The sequence below is a fragment of the Myotis yumanensis genome, unplaced genomic scaffold, assembly GCF_028538775.1.
Source record: "Myotis yumanensis isolate MYYU_CA2020_CCGP unplaced genomic scaffold, mMyoYum1.0.hap1 SCAF_9, whole genome shotgun sequence".
Lineage (NCBI taxonomy): Eukaryota > Metazoa > Chordata > Mammalia > Chiroptera > Vespertilionidae > Myotis > Myotis yumanensis.
Genome location: NW_027223760.1, coordinates 43,177,000 through 43,201,536, shown reverse-complemented (window position 1 = coordinate 43,201,536; position 24,537 = coordinate 43,177,000). Strand labels below are relative to the sequence as shown.

Sequence of the window (24,537 nt, the reverse complement as noted above, 5' to 3'; positions counted from 1 at the left end):
TAGATTTGCATTTGTTGAATGAGTAATAACTTAGGAGCAGCACTACCTTCTTTTCTGTAACTGTGTCAACTATTAGTCACATTGCCCATGATTTCTGGGTACAGCTCTCAGAATTAGCAGAGAACTTGACATCAGTAATGAGACGTATGTTGTGGAAATGACTAGGTGATAGTTATGAATATTGAAAAAGACGGCTCATGGTTCCAGAGTGGAGATACTTGTTTAGCTATTGCACATGAAGCACTGCCCTCGGCATCCGCTTTACGTCATATTCCCATTCACTCCATCAACCTTTTGTTTGGCCTTAGTATTTGATAGCTACAATTAGGAACCCAAAATTAATGATCCTTATTTTCTGGAAGCTCAAAGCTTCATATCAACTAATAAGTGGTATTAGTATCTATATCTATTTCTGTGTCTATTTGTGTTTAATGTCTGTGTGTGTCTCTCTCCATAATATATGAGAGAACTGTATGTTAATAAATACTGACTTTATAATCATTCAAAGTGTGTATACATTTTTTGGGACTCATATATATATATATATATATATATATACAGGGTATCCCAAAAAATGTATACACACTTTAACAGCTAATAGCTCAATTTTGAAAATGAATTTTAATAAACACTGCCTTTATAATTATTCAAAGTGTGTGTGTATACATTCTTTTGGGACACCCTATATATTGCTTTTTAATAGATGTATTATGAGAAGAGTATGATAAGAGCACAGAGGGAGGCAAAACTGACTGCCTGGTGGGGGCAGGGAGGTCTGTTATGAGCAGGGTTGTTTTTGAGTTAGAAATGGGAATTTTCCAAATAGGGTAGATGGGTTGGTCAGCATCTCTGGAGAAGGAAAACCACAACAGCAAAAAAGAAGATGAAATATTTTTGTAATGACGTGAATTCTGTTATGGTTGGAAAAGGGTGGGGCAAGGGCTGAGGCTGGTAAACAGGTTGGGGCCAGATTGTGAAGTGTCAGTAGAGATAAGGGAGACTTTGGAAAGCTTTAATTAGGGTCTTCCATGATCAGAACTTTATAAAAAACAATTCTGGTGACAGTGTGAAGGGGAGAGAATTGATGGGGGTGTCTGGTGACTAATGGGCTATGCGTCCTCTGTCTTCCAGCTTTCTCCTGTGCTTCTGGAGAGTATCTAGAGATGAAGAACCAGGTATGCAGTAAGTGTGGTGAAGGCACCTACTCCTTGGGCAGTGGCATCAAATTTGATGAATGGGATGAATTGCCAGCAGGATTTTCCAATGTTGCAACTTTCATGGACACTGTACTTGGCCCTTCTGACACCAGGCCTGATGGCTGTAACAAGTAAGAACCCAAAGGACCCTTAGGATTTTGATTGAACCATTGAGAAGGATGTAGTTGCTCTTTTCCAGAAAGAAGTTGAGGATAATCTTGGGATTGATTGGGATTATAGATAAACTAATTACAAATAAACATTTTTTTTTTGGCTAGTCATTACAAATAATGTAGCTCAGTTTTTATGAAGTTAAAATAATTGTTCTCAGGACAGAATAGATACCATATGCAAAAATGTGATAACGCTATTAGAAAAACAAATTAATTTTCCAATATATTTATAACTACACTCAAGCCAGTGTATTTCTAAAAACGCTTCTCTAATTTTTAACAGATAATTTCAGATTTTTTTCTCTCCTCTGAAAGAAAGAATGTGTAGCCTTCATTTTGGCACTTGATTATTTTCTAATAGAGAGTGGGTTAAATATGTGAAGTGGAAAACTCATTTGCTTAATTTCTGCCTCTTATAGGAAATTATTAGCTTTGCCTATGACACCACTGGAGGACTTTGAAATTGTTTTGATAAAAAAAACAACAACACCAAAATGTTTATCTGTGGTCTGCACCCACTTCCATTCCCTTGTATTGACTATGTGACATTTCTTTTCACATGGCCATGTTGTTAAACATTAGGCCTCTAACTTCTGACAAGAGTGGTTTTTCAGAAACTCACACATTTTACCATGAGCTAAAGATGCTGGTACTTATTTAGCTATGCTAAAAGATATGCTCCCTCACTTCCCCTCCTACCTTCCCTCATTTTTATATAGATCTGGATGTTTATCTAGTATTATTTTCTCAGCCTATAATATTTCCTCATTAGGTCTGATTTTATTTTATTTTTTGATGGCTCTGTATTTATTTCACACTTAGTTCTAGGTCATGGCCTTTGCTCTAGGGCAGGAGTTAGCAAAGTACAGCCGGTGAGCCCTCCCTCTGTTTTTGCAGATAAGGTTGTATTGGAACACAGAGGCACTCATTTGCTTATGCATTGTCTCTAGCTGCTTTGGAGCCACAGTGGCAGAGTTCATTAAGTATTGCCAGAGAGGCCAAATTGTCCACAAGCCACAAATATTTATTCTCTGGCCCTTTATGAAAAAGTCTGCTGACACCTGCTGTAGGGCATGGCCTCTATAAGGTGTAGCAAATTCTGGAATCTTAAGTGGATGTCCAATAAGTTTATCAAGTTTCTTCCTTCCTGGCTGGTTTGCAGCTCCAGTGAATTCCATTGAAGTGACCTCTCTGATTATGTCTCAGCTTTGCATTGGCTGCGAGCCCCAAGCTCAGGACTTACAGAGAAACTCCATATGGGTTACTAGAGCCCCTATTTTCTCTGATTCTTAGGCGTATAAATTCCAGCTTTTCCAGCTGCCTCCAAGCACTTGTCTCTGCTCCTCAGCTCAGTGAGACCACCATGCTTTGCTTGGGTGCCACCTCCTGGTGTCATCGTTTGGGAAGTGTCCTAAGGAATGAGGCCAAGGTCAATTTGGGCTTTACCGCATGTGTTTTGCTGCTCTCAGGCATCCCAGTCCTGCACTGCCTATTGTCAAGGCTCAAAATGGCTCCTGCATTCTGTTTAGTTTAATAGATAGTTAAAGAGAAAGGGCAGATCCAGTACCAGTTAGTCATGTTGGGATGTGGAAGTCTCAGTCTTTTGTTCAGAATTTATTTCTGTTAGAAAAAAGAAAAGAATTTAAAAATCTCACTCTTATCTAAATAAAAAGTTAAACTGAAGAAAAGAATGTTAAGTTGTGTTATCTGTTGTACAGTTCAGTTGGAATTGTTTTTTTGCCCCAAAACTTGACACACGACTCATTGATTCTAAGAATTAACGTATGGTTAGATTGACAACCCAAATTCTGTTTACCAGTATATTTTCTTAAGTTTTTATTTTTTTTTTTAGATAAAAATTCCAGACTTTTACCTCATTATATACTATGAAACTGCAATCTTTTTTTTATTTAGATTCATTTTAAATGGGCTTTTTCTAGGACTATTTCTTCTCTCATATCAAGGAAACTTCTCACCTCCTGCCATGTGTATTTGTTAATAAATAAAATTTCAGATGTTGTTTGAGGGAATAATTTTACCCCAAACTAGTAGAATTAGTGATTGTCTCTTTAGTGATCAAAGTTTTGACGAAAAATAGCAGTTTCATAGCAAATTGATCTTACCAAGATTTAGGGAATTGTGTGCCATAAGCAATGAGTCTTTTCCCAGTAATGGTGTTGGCTGTTGAATTCCAGAAAAGCTCTGGTCTTCTCTGCTCTGCCTTGCTGAAGGAACAGCTTTTGAATCTGAGTTACATAGGAGTTTCTGAACGCGGCCCTTGGTTTTGTTTCCACAGCTCTTCTTGGGTCCCTCGTGGAAATTACATAGAGTCAAATCGTGATGACTGCACCGTGTCTTTGATCTATGCTGTGCACCTTAAGAAGTCGGGTAATGTCTTCTTTGAGTACCAGTACGTCGACAACAACATCTTCTTTGAGTTCTTTGTAAGGCCTTTTATATTCTGAAATATACTTTTTATGGGACGTTCATGTAATATTTACCTTAATCTGTTGTTTCCATTACACTTTATGCCTTCTCAGTTGTTTTTTTGTGTGTGTGTGTTAACTGAAACTTTTGATGCTAAAAGACAACTTTACTTTTTTTCTATAATATTTTATTATAGAAATACTGTTTCTTTACCTCTGAGCTCTTGCCTTGTAGAGTAACATTGAGCTTGTTTTACTTTTGGTTATGATCATTAGATGACCATTTGGTGTAGACTCTTTGTGTGATAAATATTTTCCCCTAGATTCATTTTAAAAATTGTTATTTTTGTAGCTACAGATGCTTTTTTGTTAAAAATATGTCTCCACCAAATTCAATTTTTGTTTAAAAACATTTTTTCTCCCTGCAATTTCAAATTTAATTGTATTCATGGACACTATTTCAGAAGTAGAGGTGGCTGAATGATTTTGATTTTGTCAGTTTTACACAATCTAAAGGAATTAATGGATGGGATAGCTGATGTCTCTGGTAAGAGATTAAATAGCATTATAATATATAGGATAAAGTAATAGTCTAACAGAATAGGCTGTTACCTCTAAAATTATTTAACTATTTTATATAACTGTAGCTAATTTAGCAAATATTTATTGTGGCAGTGACTCAAATGTTTGAGAAAATGTTTTCCCATTGATGTCTTATACTAAAAAAATAAGTGTGTGCATGTAACTGCTAAAATATCTTTTAAAATGTTTCTGTGGTACAGATTTTAGGGGGAAATGTACTAAAAATTCTGAAACAAATATATATTGCTCTTGATAACGGAAATTTCTAAATCAGAAGTTGGTAGGAAGAGATGTTTTTGATTAAAGTATGAGCCTTAGATTTGAAGTCAAGAGATTCCGGCTCTCGTCCCATCTCTGCAAGTGCTAGCTGTGTGTTATTGGGCAATTACGTTTACTTTTCAACCCTTAGCATTCCCTTTTGTGAAGTGGATTGTGTGATGGGACCTTTTAAGGAGCCCTCCTAGCTCTAATACCCTTTGAAGAGTTTAAGATATTAAGCAACATTCAGATTTGCTTTTTAAGCTGCATTTTGTTTATAAAACACTCCTTAGGGTGAATAATTACCTATTTTATGGGACAATCTTGCAATATCACTAAAACTAAACTAAAGTTAAGAAGCAAAGTCATTATATAATTGTTCGAATAAGCACTTAGTTTTATATTGTCCAGCAAGTGCTTTGAGGATTGTCAGTAACGGTCCTCCAGAGGCGTGAAGTTTCGTTACTTCCTTTCAAGAAGCCTTTGTTCTTCTGGTTAGAGACTGAAGAGGGATGGCAAGTTCATGTTCCTCCTTCCATTGATGCTTCCGCCTCCTAGGTTGTGATTTATTGACTCAGGTCATCCTGCTAAGGGCTATTGGAAAGGAAATGTGTGAGGACTGAAAGATGCAGTTGTACCCGTGGACCTTACATAATTTGAACCAATACAGTATTTAATTTGGGGACTGTATGAGACTTTCAGTCAGCCCCGCCCCCCTTTTAAATGATGAAACTGAAACCTAGAAAGAATAATGGATTGGACCGAGGTTATACCGTTGCTAGTTACTTTTAGAATGAATAACAGAGCTCAGGTGCCTAGAATGCCAGTAGAAAGAATATCATGATGACACATGATGTCTGATTTTGGCTGAAAAAAAGCTGTCAGCTTATCCAAACACTGACCACCAAAGGTATATTCAGGGTTCACATCTGTTCTAGAATGGCTTAACACTTACATTAAAATGGCCATTATGCTTATAATATAAATAGGATACTTGAATTCAATTGAAGCCAATATCCTCAGTAGTGGAAATTCTCTGGTATTTGGATGGCAAAAGGACCTATTTTTCTAGTTAGTAAATCTTTAGGAAATTTCATGATGGAGAACATATTTTGGTCCAGAGGATGCATGAAGTGGCAAAAATGATTTAGAAAAGAAAGAGCCATTTGGGTGGAAGTAGAATAAGTGATGAGAACCTACTTTAACCCTACTCTATTGATGGCTATTGTGCAATACTGTAACGATGGCCTAACTTTTGATGTTTCCGTTTTCTTCATAGATCTGGAAAAGTAGTGTCCTAAACCCTAGGCATTTTGGAAGAATTTTCTGGAAAGCACAAAGTGTTTGGTGCTAAATATATTAATTGTGTAGTCCTTTGAATCAGTATGGCAAATGATTAACATTTACCCCCAAATAAAAATTTTGGGACGTTGACTGTGGCCACTTAACCTATACATTTGGATTAAGTCCTGGGGAACTGAAAACAAAGCAGACCTAATTTATTTATTAATTTAAGATTTTACTGCCCCAAATATTATTTAAAAAGCAAACTTTATTTTTATACCATTGGGCCTGCATGGCGAATGCAAGCTTTTAAAACAATTTGGCAAGATTTTTGTAGTTACCTTTTCTCTTCATGTGAATTTTCAGTATGAACTGCTCTTCCCTTCTTTTTCTTCTCCACTCCCCTCCTTCCTTCTCAGTGAGATAGCCTTTCTGTTAAAATAATGACAATGGTTTGTCTACAACCCCTCATGCGCAGCAGTTGTCACTTCGGTTTCAGAGGTCTTAATGTGTTGACTTTGTTGAAAATGACTCATGGGCATTGTTGAATGTACGTATTAAAAGAAGTTATTGCAGCCTGTCCTATGCTGAGTAGCACATTTAATTAAAGCCATTATTCAAGAAGATATACTGGGACCATTGTGTTTGTTCCACAGATTCAGAACGATCAGTGCCAGGAGATGGACACCACGGCGGACAAGTGGGTCAAGCTCACGGACAGTGGGGAGTGGGGCTCGCATTCTGTAAGTCTCTCTTTGTTCCTCTCCTCGATCACCAACCCCATTCTTCTCCTTCCTCTTCCAACCTTTTTTAAAAGTTTATTTTTAAGGAAAAAAAAACAAACTTCAAAATTGTTCATGAATTTAGAAAATTTCCAGTTAGAGACCAAGTTTCATGGACTCAGTCTCTTTCTAGGTATTTTTCTCTACCTTTCCCTTTTTCCTTAGGCTCTTTCCTTTCTCTTTCCCATCATATTTCAACTTTCCTCCTTTCAAAGGGGGCAATAACAAGAAATAAGGCTGATCTAACCAATATACAAAACCTCTGAGTATCTACGTTTACAGATGTGCCTGTCACATGGGAGAGAATCAGTGGCTCTTGCATTGGAAGGATCCTTGCGTTCCTTTCACCCAGCTTTCTCTGCAGTCGTCCCCTGCCCCACTCGCACCCCCCATAAGTGATTTTTCAAGCTTGCTTTGTTGGGAAATGTGCTGACCCTATTGTTGGGTAGCTCTGATTACCACAAAATTCATCTGTGTTTGGAACCTAAACAGTCTCCTGTCTATTTGCCACTGATGGGTCAAAGTTTTATGCCCTTTGAAAAATGCCTTCCCATTGAAATAAAGTAACTGCCTAATTCTCCACGCTATAACTGTACTAGTAAATGCTTGAAGGCAAATATCAGGTAACACAGTCCATGCATCTGCTATTATTTGAGGCACTGTGCCTTTGGAATGACACATGCATTTAAAATCAAACTCTGCCTTATAGTAGCTGTGTTTCTTTAGGCAACTGGCTTAATCTCTTTGAATTTGGTCTTTTTTTTTTTCATGTAAGAAATAAAACCGAAGGACTTGTATGCATGCATATAAGCATAACCAATGGACACAAGACACTGGGGGGCGGGGGGCGGGGTGGAGTGAGGGCATGAGCCGGGGGGTAGGGGAGGCCGGGGGAAGGTCAATGCGGGGGGCGGGGGGGGGGGGAGGAAGGAGACATATATACTACTATCAGTAATACTTTGAACAATAAAATAAAAAAAAAAACCCAAAATAAAAAGAAATAAAACCACTCTTGCATGGATAAATGAAATGATACATGGGTGCCCAAAATGCAGACAGAGCTCTGTTTCAGTAAGTGACCATCCAGGGACTTCAGCTTGGAGTGATTAATACAGCCTACTTTTCCGAGTATTTTTTGAGCTGTATGCCTGGAAGTGACGTTAATACCACTTAAGGTCTATTTGCCTAAGCCTTCTCTCGGCTGGGCTTTGAAGGCACAAATAACCCTTGGCAACAAATACGCTTTCTTCACTTATGAAGACTTCATGCAAGACGAAAATACTTAATGTACTACTTCTCTGAATCCCTGGCAAGGTGAAATGGTTGGATATGTTTTAAGTTTATACAGTTTGGATTTGGCCAGAGTCTACATAGAAGAATAAGGGTGGCAAATGAGAAAGCAAGGGACCCTTAAAATTAGTTTGCTTGTCTGAATTAGCATGACATTTCTCAGAAAGTTTGATTTATAATTAGAAAAATATCCCAGTGGCAAAGAAAGCCGATATTAGACATAGTAACATTTAAGTTCTAAAATCATAGAATTAAATCAGGTTCTTTTATAAGGACAGTCCTATTTTCTCTTGTTGCTGTTGCAGTATTGCTTATTAAACAAATTAAAAAAGAAGCCAACTCAGTCTGTTGCTTTTTGTTCTCAGAACTCAAAGTCTGCTTATTAATAATGGCATCCAATAAATATATAATTGATCTGAGTGCCTTTCACTCTCTAAAATGAGTCTCTTAAATATAAACCAAAACTTCATGCAAATGCTTCGAAAATAATTTTATCTTTTTCTTTAGACTTGAGGAATTTTCTTTCTTTATTACTATATTTTTTTGGATTGGCAAAGTATTGTTTTTTTTTTAGAAAATTTGAACTTCAGCAGAGCTTAGGTCTGAATTAGCAGTAGACTTAAATTTATGGATTCCAAATTAATGGTGTTTCACTATAATTCAAAGAAAAATGTATGCGAGATTAGCTTTCAGGCATGGTTGGATGTAGCACGGCTTAGCTAACCTGAGTGTCTTGTGTTTTGCTTTACAGGTAATGCTAAAGTCTGGCCCAAACATACTGTACTGGAGAACTACAGGCATCCTTATGGGTTCTAAGGCAGTCAAGCCAGTGTTGGTAAAAAATATCACAATTGAAGGTATTTTGCAGCAATCTGTTTTAGTAGTCACCTATCACATTTTATATTGAGTTAAATATTGATTGAATTGTCGGTTTGATTGGCCCAAGAGTTTATGGGACAGGAATTAATATGTTAAGTATCATACAGGTGTAGAGGTGCTGGTTTTATTCCTAGAAAGTTGACTGATTTTTTGTTTTTGTTTTGTTTTTTGTTCCTTAAACTGAATTATTTAATCTGTGTGAAAAAGTACACATGATGACAATTTTAGGTGTTTTTAAATAAAAGAAAAATGTCTTTGTTAATAAGAGCCTATTATTCATTTGAGTAATGTCTATAGTGCCAGTCATTGAGCTTACTCAGGTCACTGTTGCATCCAAAAAAATAACAATAAAATAAACATCTTGGCCTGATTATCTCCCAAATCTTCTCTTGTGCTGCTTCATATATATATTTATATTTCAGAGAGGAAGGGAGAGGGAAAGACAGAAACATCAATGATGAGAGAGAATCATTGATTCGGCTGCCTCCTGCATGGCCCCCCTCACAGCCCCCCCCCCGCTGCAATGGGGATTGAGCCTGCAACCTGGGCATGTGCCCTGACCTGGAATTAAACTGTGACCTCCTAGTTTATAGGTCAGTGCTCACTGTGGCCTGGTTCTTGTGCTTCTTTTGAATCAGCTGGGCCTTTGTGGCCCAGGAAAGTGGCCAGTAAAACCTAAAATTATTCAGTCTCAGGGCTACTTATAATTAAAGCAGTGATTCTCCTTTATGAAAGTTTGGCTTGAGTTTTAATATTTTTAAAGTGTACTTGCTCCTGTGATGCTAACTCATTAGTCCTAGGGACATCTGCTGGCAAAGGCTGAAATTACAAACCAGAAGAAAAGTCAAGCCCTTCCTGAGGTCTGTTAAGTCTTGCCAGTGACTTAGTGAGCAGCATAGAAAGGGAACAAACAGGTAGCCACAGAGATCAGAGAATGGTAGCTTGTAGACTTGGAAGGGACCTTAGAGTTTATCCCACTCTGGGTTCGTGGAGTTGTCTTTTGACCACTGAGTTTATACATTTACTGTACCTCTAACAAATGCCAATCTCCTGCTTCAGTGTTTGCTCTACTTACTGTGTTTTATTCAATATTTATCCCAGTTACCTGCATGTAGCAAACACTTCTTGGGGTTGAATGAATGAGAGAAAGGATTTGGGCTGAGCTCAGTGTCAACAATGCTCTCTCGCTTCTACCAGAAATGAAAGCTGAAAGAAGGTGCTGATTTGCTCACTTCTGTTGGGTCCCTCCATGCTCTGTGTGTTACTCTCCCACAGGAGTGGCATACACATCAGAATGCTTTCCATGCAAGCCGGGCACCTTCAGCAATAAACCAGGTTCGTTCAACTGCCAAGTGTGTCCCAGAAACACCTATTCTGAGAAAGGAGCCAAAGAATGCATAAAGTGTGCAGAGGACTCCCAGTTTTCAGGTGGGTCTGATCTTTGCCAATTTATACTCTATGTTCTTTTCTTTTTAAATGTACATTTGTTGAGTGTATAGTCCTAAGCCAGATGTCACATGTAAGTGGGACAGGAACAATGGGCTAGACACCAAAGTGCTGAAGTGAATCAATAGTGAGTGCATAAAAATTACTTTTTACCCCTTTCTTCATGACTTTTCCTTTTGTCTGTAATTTTTTTACTATTTCATACTTCACAGGTAACTGCTTGGGATGTGTTTATACTAATCTGAATTCATGCTATACTTTTAGATGATTTGTGGACATAGAGATATATTTAGAAACTTTTCATTTGTTCTAAATTTACAATTTTAATGATAATAGAATAAGTCTAACGTCTTCTTGGAAAAACTGTGATATGTCCCAGTTGTATCATGGAAACACTTACTGCTCTAGTGAAAATAAAAATGTAAGCCCTTATCTTCTTTAGGCCTAGCTAGTTGTACCTAAATTCCTCTGGTAAGGTTGTTTTTACTTTTTAGTTGTTTCTCTTTTGTTTGTTTGTTTATTTTGTTTTTTGCCCTTTCTTAGAGTCACAAAGGACTCATTTCTGAAATGCATTTGTTGTTGTTGTTGTTGCAGAAGAAGGATCTGGCGAGTGTATGGAGCGCCCGCCCTGTACCACAAAAGACTATTTTCAGATCCACACTCCATGTGATGAAGATGGAAAGGTATTGGCAGTGTTCAGTGCACTCCATTTCATGTTTATTCAGCCATCTTCCCAATTTTAGCAGACTTTTATTTGTTGATGTGAGAGTTGAATGAGCTGATTTATAACACATGTATCTAAAGTAGTTTAGAGGAAATTTAATAATTTATCTTCTGAAGCCTGCCTTCTTGGCTTTGATTTTCCAATCTACTAATTAGTGCTGTGGGCAAGTTATTGGCTGTGCCTAAGTTTCAGTGTTTTCATTAGTAAAATAGGGATAATCTCTGTACCTATTTCCTGAGGCTGCTATGAGAATATGAGCTATTCAATGGAAGATTCCTAGCACAGTGCCTGGCACATATTGAATGCCCAATAAATCCCTATTTTTTAACAGTCATATGTTTTAAAAAGTAATACTTTCAGGAGTAGCACAGCTTTAAAATGGGTCCTGTGACTCACAGGATGGAAATCCAGTAAGTCCTCACTTTAACATTATTGATAGGTTTTGAGACTTGAAGTGAACCAATTTTACTCTAGGCTAATTGATATAAACAAGAGTCAACAATGTTATAATGAAACCACAAAGGATATTGAATGAAACGACTTTACTTAGGGACCTGTTGTATCCTGTAACTTCTCTTTAATTATTTGGTTTCTCAGTAGGTTTTGTCAATAAAAAAGCCGTGCAGCCATTGGCTAATTTAGTCATGGCAGATTGCTGTGTAATTGCATTTAGAAAATGCAGAGTAATTACCATATAAACAACACTGAGCCAGAGGAAAAATGCACACATGAACTCTGCAGCTGACCGGCCGTTCTCTTAATTAAAAAGTGTCAGCCTACACTAGCCTATTCAGTAGGAGAAGTTGAGATTAAAGTGGATATGATGCAACATACTTTCTATATGTTTGCATCTTCAAAATCATGACAGTTAATATCTTGACCTAATTTGGAAAATCCACATAGATGCCAGTATTGCTTTATTTTCTTAATCTGAGGTCCTAATCTATAATTTTATACGTATATGGTTATTGTACTTACCCTTAGGTCTTAAGTTCTTTTTGAGTAGTTTACTTTTAATGCTTAAGATTAGACCACACTCCTGGTCTTGATGGACCATAAAGGGTTTGCTAGTGTTTTGGTATCAGATTATCTAGCACTTTTCCTTACCTTTAACAAACTTCAATATTATAAAGTATTCCAAATGCGAAAGGTCTATAACAGTACTTCTGAATTATATAGCAGGAGTAAGATATAGAAGACATTAAAATTAGCCTGTAAAGGATATGGCTTTAGATCTGCCTTTCTTCCTATATGATCTAAACAAGTCAAACACATTTCGTTTCTTAGGATGATGGGAAAACAACATGACCTTTCTCAGTGATTAGGGATTTCTGCATTTGTTTAAAATAAAAATGTTATTATAATCTGCTTTAAAATATTTAAAAAACAGTTTTATTGAGATGTAATTCTCACACCATATAATATATCCTTGAAGTGTCAATTCATTGTTTTTAGTATATTCACCCCAATCTAATTGTAGAAAATTTTCTTGCCTACAACCTTGGCTAGAATTTCCAGTACAATGTCAAACCCCATGGTGTCTTAACATAAAGGAAGAAGAGGACCGAGTAGGTAACCACAAGGGGAAAGAGATAACAGCAAAGGCTTCATAGAAAAGAAATCCAAGTGAGTGCCGATATGTAGATGGGTGCATTGAGGAAGTGCTCAGAGCCCATGTGGATGTTGAGCATGGCTTTGAAGGCAGGAACAGGCAAAGCAAGGCAGAATGGTGTGGGTGACTGCAAGAGAGACCAATGATGAATTCCCGGTGGGTTACAGCCAGAAAAGATCAAGGTTTGGGAGAGGCAGACAGGCAAGCAATAGCCTAGTTGGGAACATCTGAGCTTTAACATGATGAAGCCCAAAGCTGTCAGGTTGGAGTGGTTGTTGGTAGATTCTTTAAAAGCACATGTAATTAATCTCTGATGAATTCAGCCAGTCTACAAAGCCTTGGTGCATTTGTGCAGGGACGTTCGAAGGAGGAAAGTCATGGACAAATTCGGTCTCAAAATTCATCTAAAGTTTAGTCCTCCCCGTCTTGAATTTTATTTCAATGTAAGAACCAGCTTCCAATTGATACCTCCATGTGTATTGTGTGTATCAATAAACTGTGTTTTATTCATACTTAATAGAAATACACTTGGAAACTATAGTTCTTCTGTAATCTTAATAGCAATCTGGTAAGTTTTGCTCTATTAAGGTTTTGGTTCCATAAAACATTTCATAATTTTATCTCAAGTTGCCAAAGAATGAATTGATTGTTGGTTTTTCACCTTCACTGTGAGCCATCTGGTGCTACAAATCATTAATATTGCTTATTAGCTTTTCCCGTCAGCCAGACTTGAAAGCATCTGTCCCCGTTAGAAAGAGAGGCACAGAATCAGTCTGCCATGTGAAGCAAGGCATTGCGAATAAAACTTTTACTGCAGAGAATTTAAAATCTGACTTCTAACTGTTTGCATGTTTGAAGGTGGTACACATTTTCTGTTGGGGTCCAACCCCAACGGGTCCAGGGATCCCCAAAGGTGTGGACGGAGTCGGCGAAGAATGAATGACATGGAAACTGGTTTCAGTTCATCAGCATAGCGAGGTTCTCCCTCCAGGATCTCCAGTGAAGTTCTGGTCAGGATCTCCGGCGAAGTTCTGGTTAGGAACTCCAACCAAGTTCTGGTCAGGATCTCCAACCAAGTTCTGGTGCCATGTTCTCTCGCTAGGTTCTCCAGCTAGGTTCTCCAGGTTCTCCAGCCAGGTTCAGTCACCAGGTTCTTTAGCCAGGTTCTATCCAGGTTCTTTTGCCATGTTCTGTCTAGGTTCTCCAGTGAAGTTCTGTAGCCAGGTTCTGTCCAGGATCTTTTGCCATGTTCTCTGGCTAGGTTCTGGTTAGGATCTGATGTTTATTGTCTTGTTACATCCGTATTTATACCAGCCGATTTTAATCCTGTCAATTTCTATTACAAAGGTTAGGGCGTTTCTTATCTCCATTCCAGGGAGTAAAGATTATGTAGCTTAAGAGTGATTGTTCTTAGTTAAAGTGATTAACTACCCACCTGGCACTTAGTTAAGGGGTTTTATTCCCTCCCTAACTTCAGGGAAAAATTCCTACCTGGGGAAATAACCTTTCTCGGAGAGGTGACTTTGGTTAAAACACATAGCGCCAAGAAGGGGAGCAAACATATTAAGAACAGTATGCCATATACGCCAGGTCCCTTGAAACAGCAAGGATGGACCAGCTCCCGGCAATTTTCTAATTTTTAAGCATCAATTGTGCTTGGATTGCAAAGCATGTGGTTAGCTAACCTCTTGAAAATATATTTGCATATTTTATTATTTTTACGGTTTCCAAATGCATTCTCCTTGACTCATGTTACTTTACCATTTACTAGCTATGTATAACTTTGGAGCAATAAACTTGAGGATAATAATAATACTGACCTCCCAAAGTGGGGGGAGGGGGGAAGATTACAGGGTGGGCCCCCATGGTCAGTCCTCAGTGCGTAGCCTCAGAGCTGTGCCCACTCCCATGTGGGAACCAACTATTCCCAACACTGCAGTAACTCACACACAATGCATTACAATTTTAATTAATGTCAAAAATAAATCAGCAAATTTTTGAATTGGCAAAGATTAAAAAGTTGTTTTCTCTACTTGTTAAGCGAGAATTTTAAAAAGATGATCTCCCCAATATGATGATATTTTTGCTTACATTCTTGGAATTTTATATTGCCTTTCTCGGGGGAGTTGGGAAGCCCTTTTGGATACAGGATCTAATTTATTTTTTCAACTATTTAGGAAGCTCCAGCAGGAACGACCATCGTTTTACAGATGGTAAGAGAGAGGCAGATGGAAAGAGAGAGTTGTAAAATGAAAAAAAGTTATTTATAATTCTGTTGAGACATTTATCTAACTTTTAAAGTGTTTTCTTAAGCATCCTTCTTCAGACAAGATAGTTTACTCTTCCATAAGAGAATACTTGAGATAAAATTGAGTGGCCTAAAGGGTTTAATATATATGATTTTCTATTAACTGAAAATGGCTATAGAGAATTGCCTTTAATTTTGGTCCTCCAGCTTCAATATTAGGCTTATTATTGCAGAAATTGTTTTTAAAGAGAAAGATATGTTGAGCAGGTTATATGTCTAATGAAGGAAGCTATTAATTTCTTTTTAAAAAAGCCATATTTAGCTATGAAAAATTTACTTATTTTTCTCTTTGCATTTAAAATACCTTTCCCCCCACTGATCATACCAATTTTGCTTTTGAAATGGCAAACCCATTTAATGGTTTGGTTTCAAAAGAGAATAATTTTATAATTACAGTGTTCTGGGTTTGGCTGAGTCATAGCTAATTTTGTTTCATTTCGTTTTGTGTGGGGGTGTATGAATGTGTGAGGAAGAATGAAAGGCTAAGGTTTAAAGGACTTCCCTCTCTGAAATTAGAGGCTGTCTTTATCATTTTTTAAATTTTATATATTGATTGATTTGAGAGAAAGAGAGAAGAAAGAAGGGTAGTTACAGGGGTCTGTTCAGCTAGATTTCAGGTGGTGCTGAATAATGGTAGTTCCGTAGTTTAGTTGTAATTTTGATGTAGCCCTAGGAGGATGCCAGTACTGTGTTTTTTTATACTACCACCTTGACTGGAAGCCTGGAGGCTGTCTTAATCCTGATGTTCAGCGCACATGCCGGAGGACCTAAAACCCTTAGGAGAAAATATCTTAGCTACAGGTCTTGGAGTCTAATATCATGTTACTGGAAAAGATCCAGAGAGTAACTACCAATATTTATGAAATAATAGGATGAAAATGTGAAGCTAGACATATTCTTCTTTAAAAATAATTTTTTTTATCACTATGTGGACAGGTTGGTGGTGGGTACTGTGGTTGAGGGAAAGGGAGAGAGTAGTGCAGGTCTCAAAGTGAAAAAGATAGTCTCTGCATAGAAACTTATGTTGGTTAAGGAGTAAATAAAGTGAGTGGATAGAAGAGTAAGGGCCATAATCACCATATCTGTACTTTAAAGAGGAATTTCATGATGAGGAACGTGATCTGTCTGAAGAATAGCCACCTTTAGTTTAGGGCAAAAATACTTGGAAATAATGGTCGTTTGTCACTAAAGTTTTATTTATTTTTGGGGAGTCTCATTTTCTTACTAATGTTTTAGATTGTCTTTATTTGGCTCTTCTAGTCTATCACTATTTGGATTTTTTCTAGGCTGCCCGTTTAACATTTGTGCTATTGGAAGTTTAAAGCAAATAAAGGATGTTAAATGACTTACAAGCCTTTTTTTGCAGACACAGATAATGTACAAGTGGATAGAGCCCAAAATCTGCCGGGAAGATCTCACAGATGCTATTAGGTTGCCCCCTTCTGGAGAGAAGAAGGATTGTCCACCTTGCAACCCTGGATTTTATAACAATGGATCATCTTCTTGCCATCCCTGCCCTCCTGGGACGTTTTCAGATGGAACAAAGGGTAGGATATCAGTTAGTCCAATACTCGGACCTTTAAGCATACTAATCTTGTTTGACTCCTGTAACTTTGTTCTAATTGTTCTTATGAAATCATTCTTTAAAACATACATTTTTTTTTCAGAGACTGAAGTAGAGTTGAGAAATATGATAATGGTATCATGAGACTGCAGTGGTTTATTTAACATATCCTAAGGATTGCTTTTTAATGGCATTTTGTGTAAGACACTCTTATGGGATGACTCTGCCTTTGGGTAGTGATAAGAAGTTCCACCATATTAAACAATTAAGAATAAGCACTTCATTTGCAGAGTATGGGTACACAGATATTGATGCAAGCATAAAATATAATGTCTCCTAATTCAGCTTTATATTGGAATAATAAGTCACATTTTGTGCAATAATATAAAAACTTGCTCATTTTAATCATATAGCATATTATATTCCCTAAGTAAATTGCTTCAAAGTGTGTAGTTGGGAAAATTTTAGTACTTACCAAATAATGTCAAAGGTGGTTAGAGAATTTGTTTTAATTTTGGTAGACAGGGATTACAGTGCATTTTAATTGCAGATTTCTTACTGGAATATAGCCATGCAGCATACTTAATATCCTAAACCTTTGAGAAATAACATGAAAAGGACTTAAGAGTCAAATTGTCTTGGGTTTGAGTCCATATCCAGCAGGCTACCAATAGTGTTATCTATTCAAGTTACTTAAAACTTTTGAACTTCATTTTTCTCATCTAAAAATTGTGGGTAATAATATCTAGCTCATCATTACTGAGCAGGTTATATAAAAATGTCTCCTGCAATACTTTCGTACTAGAAGTGTTTGCTCAGTGAACATTTTCTCTCCCTACCCCTTCTCTTACTGATGTGATAATGCAAAGTGTCTTGGGTAAATTAAAATATGGTTAGAAAAGACCCTTCCATTTCAATAGAGCAGATGTTAATTTAAATCAGGTTTATTCATAAACCTTAACTCTTTCCAAACCCCTCAACTCCTAGTATTATTTTAACATTTAACATTTTGAAGTTTAATGTTTTGAACTTCAAGTAATCAATCCATAATTAAATTGCATGATATGCTGTTCCATTTAATAACCAATAGGAAGTGTGAAATGTTTACTTATTCATGAGGTGAAGGGTACTGATTCTAAAATCACACGTAAGAGAACGTGTTTCAGACTTACTCTTCTTGTAGGGGATAATTCAGTCGTGGCAGTTACTCCCAGAAATGAAGGGGAAAATCACTTTAAAAGATTTTATATTTTTCCGTTTTCATGTAAGTCAAGTATATATGTGTATAATGTATTCAGAATTATTTTTCTTTCCAGATTGTTTTTGAAAAACTTACTAATTCTTCAGGGAATTGGTGGCTCAGGATCTCTCCTTCCCACTTCCCTCTCTGCTAATTGAAATTCCGCAGTGCTTGGAACAAAGGGAGACGAAGTTGTCAAGATGCAGTTTAACAGTCACTGTTTGCCCCACTTGTCTCCTGCAGAATGTAGACCGTGTCCAGCGGGAACAGAGCCTGCCCTTGGCTTTGAATACAAATGGTGGAATGTCCTTCCCGGCAACATGAAAACCTCCTGCTTTAATGTTGGGAATTCAAAGTGTGATGGAATGAATGGTGAGTTCAGAGTCAGCCTCTTGGATGTATTTTGGCAGCAGAGATGTTCAGTTTCAGCTCTTTACAAACATACTACCTGTGGGTACGAGAAACTTCAATCTTATTTGGCTGCTTGCCCATCTTCGGGCCCTCACATAAAAATAGTAACTGTGGTGTTACAGCCGGATGACTTTCCAAAGGAATATAAGCTATTTTGCATTGGGCTCAGTGTAGAGGTAGATGTTGAGGAGGACCAGTTATGGTTATAAGTACCAGAGTAGATTACCAAGGGAAGTAATGAAGTCTATGACATTTGCCATTTTGAAGGGTAGTGTGGCAGCATTTCTGCCTGGATAGTTTGGTCTGGCTCAGCACTGAGCCGTGGTGAGAGGTTGTTAAATCATCTCTATCTCTTTTTGCCTATGAAGTCTGTGACCCTGATTACAAACTACTGATGAACCCCACTTACTGAAAACTTGAAAACATGACAGAGTTCTATAGGATGGTTGCTGAATGTTCTTACATTTTAAGTTCTTAGAGAGCTTAACAGCCGTGGGCAAACTATGGCCCACGGGCCGGATCCGGCCCATTTGAAATGAATAAAACTAAAAAAAAAAGAAAGACCGTACCCTTTTATGTAATGATGTTTACTTTGAATTTATATTAGTTCACACAAACACTCCATCCATGCTTTTGTTCCGGCCCTCCGGTCCAGTTTAAGGACCCATTGTGGCCCTCGAGTCAAAAAGTTTGCCCACCCCTGGCTTGGCACTTAGTTGTGCCTATGGTATGTTGGTTGTTTCTGTGCAGAGGACAGATTCCCCTCTCCCCCCATCACCTTCTATGTACATCTGTATCTCCCATACTGTTGACAATTGTAGTGTGTGTGTGTCTCTCTCATATTCTTCTGAATCTTCAGTGAGGTAGAACCTAGTCTTGTCTTTCTATCCCTAGTGCATATCATGGTTCTTAGCACTCAGTGAGTGCCAATCGAACGAGTGAATAAGTGAATGAATGTAGAACAAGAGTTAAATTAGGGAACAACAATATAGAAAACTATAAAAAATAACTCCAGACTTCAGATCTTCTTCATTAAGTAATTTGAGGTTTCTATTTCTCATTGGCTACCTAGAGACTAGGATTTTCTATCTTATTGTATTAGAATGAATGAACACCATCTGTTTTAGTTTAAAAAAAGATAGTCATGCCTCACTGCGAAATAGTTTTCTCATTAAATAACTTTTATGCAAAAATATGCATTACTTGATTATTTCTGAGGAATCATAAGGAATGTCTTTATTGGTAGGTAGGAGTCTACCTCTGTGTAATTTGCAACTTCAATGTAAAAATAGGGAATTCTTTTGAAGTATTTATAACTTTGAAACACTACTGGTCTTTTTGTAACTTCATTTAAAAATTGTTAGAAATCAATAATGGAATTTTTACTAATAAAGATGATCTTTGTCATTTCCAGGTTGGGAGGTGGCTGGAGATCATATCCAGAGTGGGGCTGGAGGTTCTGATAATGATTACCTGATCTTAAACTTGCATATCCCAGGATTTAAGTAAGGAAAACCCATTCTGTTTCCTTCTGTAAGAACCCTCATGCCTGTTTCCCTCTAGAAATAGATGGAGTAGGACTGCCTTTATAAAATATATTAACATTGTGATATCCTTAGCAAATAGCAAGTAGGGTAATATGTTTAAGAATATCTATAGAATCAGTGATTGAGAAACTATCACCATAATTGTGTATTAGTTAGATGAAGCTGAAAGGTTTAAACAATATTTTATCCAAATGTTACAATAATCATGATTTTTGGATGCTTAATGAGGATATCTTAGTCCAGGTTATATGCAGTAGTATCTTATAGTTTATATGTTTATTTTTCTCTATTAGCATGTCACACATTTTAAAATCTCATTTTGCTTTAATCTTCCATGTTGAAATTTCCCGTAGGTGTATTTTGCTTGCTTTAGGATGGGTGGTAGCCTTTATACCAGGAAATTCAAGCACAATAACATGGTTGTGGAGACTCCATTTATAACAAAGGGTATGGCCAAGCAGAGATTGAGTGAGGAAAGAGTTTGGCTGTAGTGAGCAGTAGATTAGGGGATGAGGAGAGCATGGCTTTCAGCTTAATGTAAAAAGTGATAATTTTGTTCCAGATTGTATTTAGAATGCACTATAATATTGTAACTTTAATGTCAAATAGACCACCAACATCTATGACTGGAGCCATGGGTTCTGAATTGGGAAGAATAACATTTGTCTTTGAGACCCTCTGTTCTGCTGACTGTGTTCTGTACTTCATGGTGGTAAGTGAAAGAGTGGCTTTCAAAGGCCTATTTAGAAATCTAGAAGCTTAGCATTCTCTTTCAAGTGTGAATTTATTTATACAAGTTGGGATAAGAATCCTATTTTTCTTCCCATGCTTAGTCCCTTACAAAAGCATTTAAAAATGTCTAAAGAAGTCACTAAGAATTGTGAAATGACACCCACAAGAAAGCATTTGTTCCTCGTGGGAAGGACTGAGGGGACCCTGGCAAATGACAGAAGTCAGAGAATATTAATTTGTTAGAACATGTCTTCATAAAAACATGCCACCAGCAGAATGAAAAATTTCCCCCAATAGCAGTTCAAGTCTTCAGGAAGGAAAAACATGTATTAGTAATTGAGGGAAGAAAGTAATGTTGTTGTGGACACTTGGAAGAAAGAAAACACTACCTTGTTAAATTTAATCAATGTTTTCCGGCCACAGTGGCTCAGTGGTTGAGCATTTACCTATGAACCAGGAGGTCAGGGTTTGATTCCCTGTCAGGGCACATGCCTAGTTTGTGGGCTCAATTCCCAGTAGGGTTGTGCAGGAGGCCAATCAATGATTCTTTCTCATTATTGATGTTTCTATATCTCCCTCTCCTTTCCTCTCTAAAATCAATAAAAATATATTTTAAAAAATTTAATCAATGTAGACAATGGACTTTAGAATGTACATGTCATAATTTTGTCCCTTTTTTCTAGATGTCCTATAAATCTCAACTCTTAGCTTAAAATTTACTGGGGCTCATGTGGATATTAAAAGGTTGTTGGCTAAGATTTTAGTGTTATAATTAAGAAGTGACTGTATAGGCATAATTTGTTTTTGTTTTTCCAAAGATCCTTTAATAGCTAGTTAAGAGTCCATTAACAATTTCCTCCATGACATACAAGATACATGGAGATTTAAATATTTATCCATGCTTCCTAAGAGCTTAAATGAAGACAAACTGTTTTGTTTTGAAAAAAACAAAATGACTTCATGGTGGTAATAGGAGATCATAAATAATCTTCAACACATCCATCTATATTATACCACAAATAACCAGTAAGTCTTCAATTCTCCCACCTCTGCCTCCTTAGTCCTTTAGTGTTAGTTCTTCTTCATTCTCAGAGCCATTCCTATTATCTTTGAACAGTAGTCTCCTATCCATTCTACTTATCTCCATTCTGTCATCCATGCTGCTGTCAAAGTATACAGACTGTCAAACTACAGCAGGAAGGCCGGGGAGGGTTGGGGGCAAGGGCGGGGTAAGAGATCAACCGAAGGACTTGCATGCATGCATATAAGCATAACCAATGGACACAGACACTGGGGGGTAGGGGAGGCCAGGGGAAGGTCAAGGGGAGAAAAAAAAGGAGACATATGTAATACTCTTTGTAATACTTTAAGCAATACAACACATTTAAAAAAATATATATCTTTAGAAACATAAAAATAATAGTAGAGGCATCCACATCAAGCTACCCCCTTCCTCTTGGTGTCTTTTTGTTGCCTGTGGTAGCAGTTCTTGAAGTGTGGTCCCTGAACCAACATCACCTGAGAATTTGTTAGAAATGCAAATTTCTGAGCCCCATCCTACTCTTAATGGAAAACTCTGGTGATGGGGCCCAGCATTCTCCACTTTTAGCAAACCTTGAGGGTAGTTCTGATACACACTAAAGTTTGAGAACCAATAGCCTATAAATACACTTAAAATTCTTTAGCCTGGCCTCTGTAAGGCTTTTTCTACTTTCTGCCTACCCTCTGTTACTAAACCTACTGTGTGTTTTCACACCTTTTTAGACACCCTGAATTTGATAGTGGAGCACCTGGTACTTTTTAATTTTCTTGCCTTGCTACTCTAGGTTTGAATGACATTCTTCCTTATGCTCTTTTGCCTGGTGAACACCTATCCATACTTCAAAGGCAGCTCAAACTTTACCTCTTTGGGGAATATTTCTTTGATTCCTTTAAGTAAAATGAACAACTCTCTCCAGTGTGCTCCTGAAAGCCTTTTGAGAAAACCCTTTTTTGGTTATGTGAACGTGTGTGTGTGTGTGTGTGTGTGTGTGTGTGTGTGTGTGGTCTTTCTCATTTGAACAAACACTACTAAGTGTAGGTTTTACAATTATTTATTTTGATAAATCAAAACTGGAGTTTTAGCTCATGGCAGAATCTGTTAGCTGTCTTTGTGTGTGATTTGGTGTTCTCACAGGATTTTTTGAGATATCAATGAAATAACATATAAAAATGCTTTCAAAATTGTGTAGTGTTTTACATAAATAGTTAGTTGTAGTAATGCAATAAATTCAATTTATTATTGGAATAAACATCCAGAGAAATGTTATTTACAGAGCACTATCTACATATTATGAACTCCTTTTAGGAAATGGCATGTATGATGATTTGAATGTTTAGTAATGTGGGAATTCTGTAATGTATGAAAAGCACATTTTGTTGCTTTTGTCTGTGGCATGAACTCAACATGCCTCTCTTTATAGCAGATTTGATTTCTTCATAACATGTTTGACTCCTATGTTTATATCACAGAAAGAAAAGAGACATGTATTGAGCTCATGCCACCATATTGTTAACATCCCAGATAATTCACAGAAGCCCATTCAGAATTCTAGGTCATATATTAGGGGGTCTGCAGGAAAGGCTAATAAGAAAATTCAGGATTAGTCTTGGTTTTAATTTCTAATAAATTAGATATGTATTACATTATTTGGCTGATTTATTATATTTGCTTTCTAACCATGTTAATGACGACATATTTGTTGGAATATCACACATTTGTATGGTATTCTAAATATTGAATTTAACCAAGGAAATCAGAAATAAATATTACACAAATTAATCCTACTGAAGTTAAAGCATAATCAAAAAGAATATTTCATGAACATAAAATAACATTCTGATTAATCTGCACTTGGGTAAGCCAGGAAGTTGCAAGTATAGAACAGGGAGAACTTATAATTTCTATGTAAGAGCTGCCTATCAGCATCTCCCAAGGAAAAAGATAAAAATAGAAAGCCTTGCCATTTTATGAAGTTCACTGTGAGAAATTTGAGGAATTATGTTTCCCCTTCTAAGTATATTTCTCCAAGGTAGAAGTTCACACCCCTACATGCGCGTACTCATGCATACACACACACACACACACACACACACACACACACACAACCCCCCTTACACATACTATGATTTGAGACCTTTTTCATGTTACATTGACAATGTGGTTGAAATATTATAATTATTAAGCTAGTGCTTGTGTAGATTTGAGAGGGAGTTTTGAGAATTAATTATAGGGTTACATCTCTGTAGATAAATATTTACAGACCCTGCAGGGTACGCTGTAAATACAAACACATATTTTTAATGAATACACATGTGTATTAATACTGAGTTTATGCTTTTCTGTGTATATTTTTTAAGGATATTAATAGAAAAAGTACCAACGTGGTGGAATCATGGGGTGGAACCAAAGAAAAACAAGCTTACACCCACATCATCTTCAAGAATGCAACGTTTACATTTACATGGGCATTCCAGAGAACTAACCAGGGGCAAGATGTAAGTTCCAAGTTATTATTATTATTTTTAATGCAAAGATGATGCTCCAGTGGAGATATATAGAAAGTGATCACTCGAATCTCCTGGAGGAAAAGATAGCTTTTTATTGATGTGGAATCAAGTGTTTGGTTATGGAGTAGATTGCTATAAAAATGGTTATTTTTTCGAGAGCAAGAATGTATGAAATGGAATACAGTGGATCTTTGAACTGTTCTACACTGTGAACAATTATAGTTACTGGAAGCTAATTTTTTTTAAAACCTTACTTTTAAAGCTTTCTGAGACTCTGAAAAGACTAGTGACTTACTTCCTCTTCATCTGAATGATCAGGCATTTGTTCAGGCGGCATTAACAGATTTTGGTTTATAATTTCATTACAGTAATGTCTTCTTTTATAGCCTGGAGAATGTGTGTGGACACAGGATTGGGTTAACACAGAGAATTATTTACCCTCTTTCCCTGCTAGGGTAGACCTTCATCCTCCACTAAGTAAATCCCATTGTATGTTTCAATAGTAGCAAGATTATTGTTTTTGTGAATCTCCAA

The 24,537-nt window shown here is 37.0% G+C and overlaps 1 protein-coding gene across 2 annotated transcripts in view; it reads left to right on the top strand.

Annotated features, from left to right (window-relative positions):
* The window catches only part of ELAPOR2 (endosome-lysosome associated apoptosis and autophagy regulator family member 2), a 128,124-nt gene that overhangs the window by 76,507 nt on the left and 27,080 nt on the right, over positions 1-24,537 (top strand). The window contains exons 3-14 of one of the 2 annotated variants that reach the window (XM_070424161.1): positions 1,132-1,327; positions 3,666-3,813; positions 6,576-6,662; positions 8,743-8,848; positions 10,146-10,298; positions 10,911-10,999; positions 14,830-14,865; positions 16,327-16,507; positions 18,008-18,136; positions 19,590-19,680; positions 20,332-20,434; positions 23,854-23,991. In XM_070424161.1, the coding sequence (XP_070280262.1) occupies positions 1,132-1,327; positions 3,666-3,813; positions 6,576-6,662; positions 8,743-8,848; positions 10,146-10,298; positions 10,911-10,999; positions 14,830-14,865; positions 16,327-16,507; positions 18,008-18,136; positions 19,590-19,680; positions 20,332-20,434; positions 23,854-23,991 (1,457 nt within the window). The remainder of the gene's footprint in view (positions 1-1,131; positions 1,328-3,665; positions 3,814-6,575; positions 6,663-8,742; positions 8,849-10,145; positions 10,299-10,910; positions 11,000-14,829; positions 14,866-16,326; positions 16,508-18,007; positions 18,137-19,589; positions 19,681-20,331; positions 20,435-23,853; positions 23,992-24,537) is intronic. The other variant, XM_070424162.1, reaches the window with a different exon arrangement.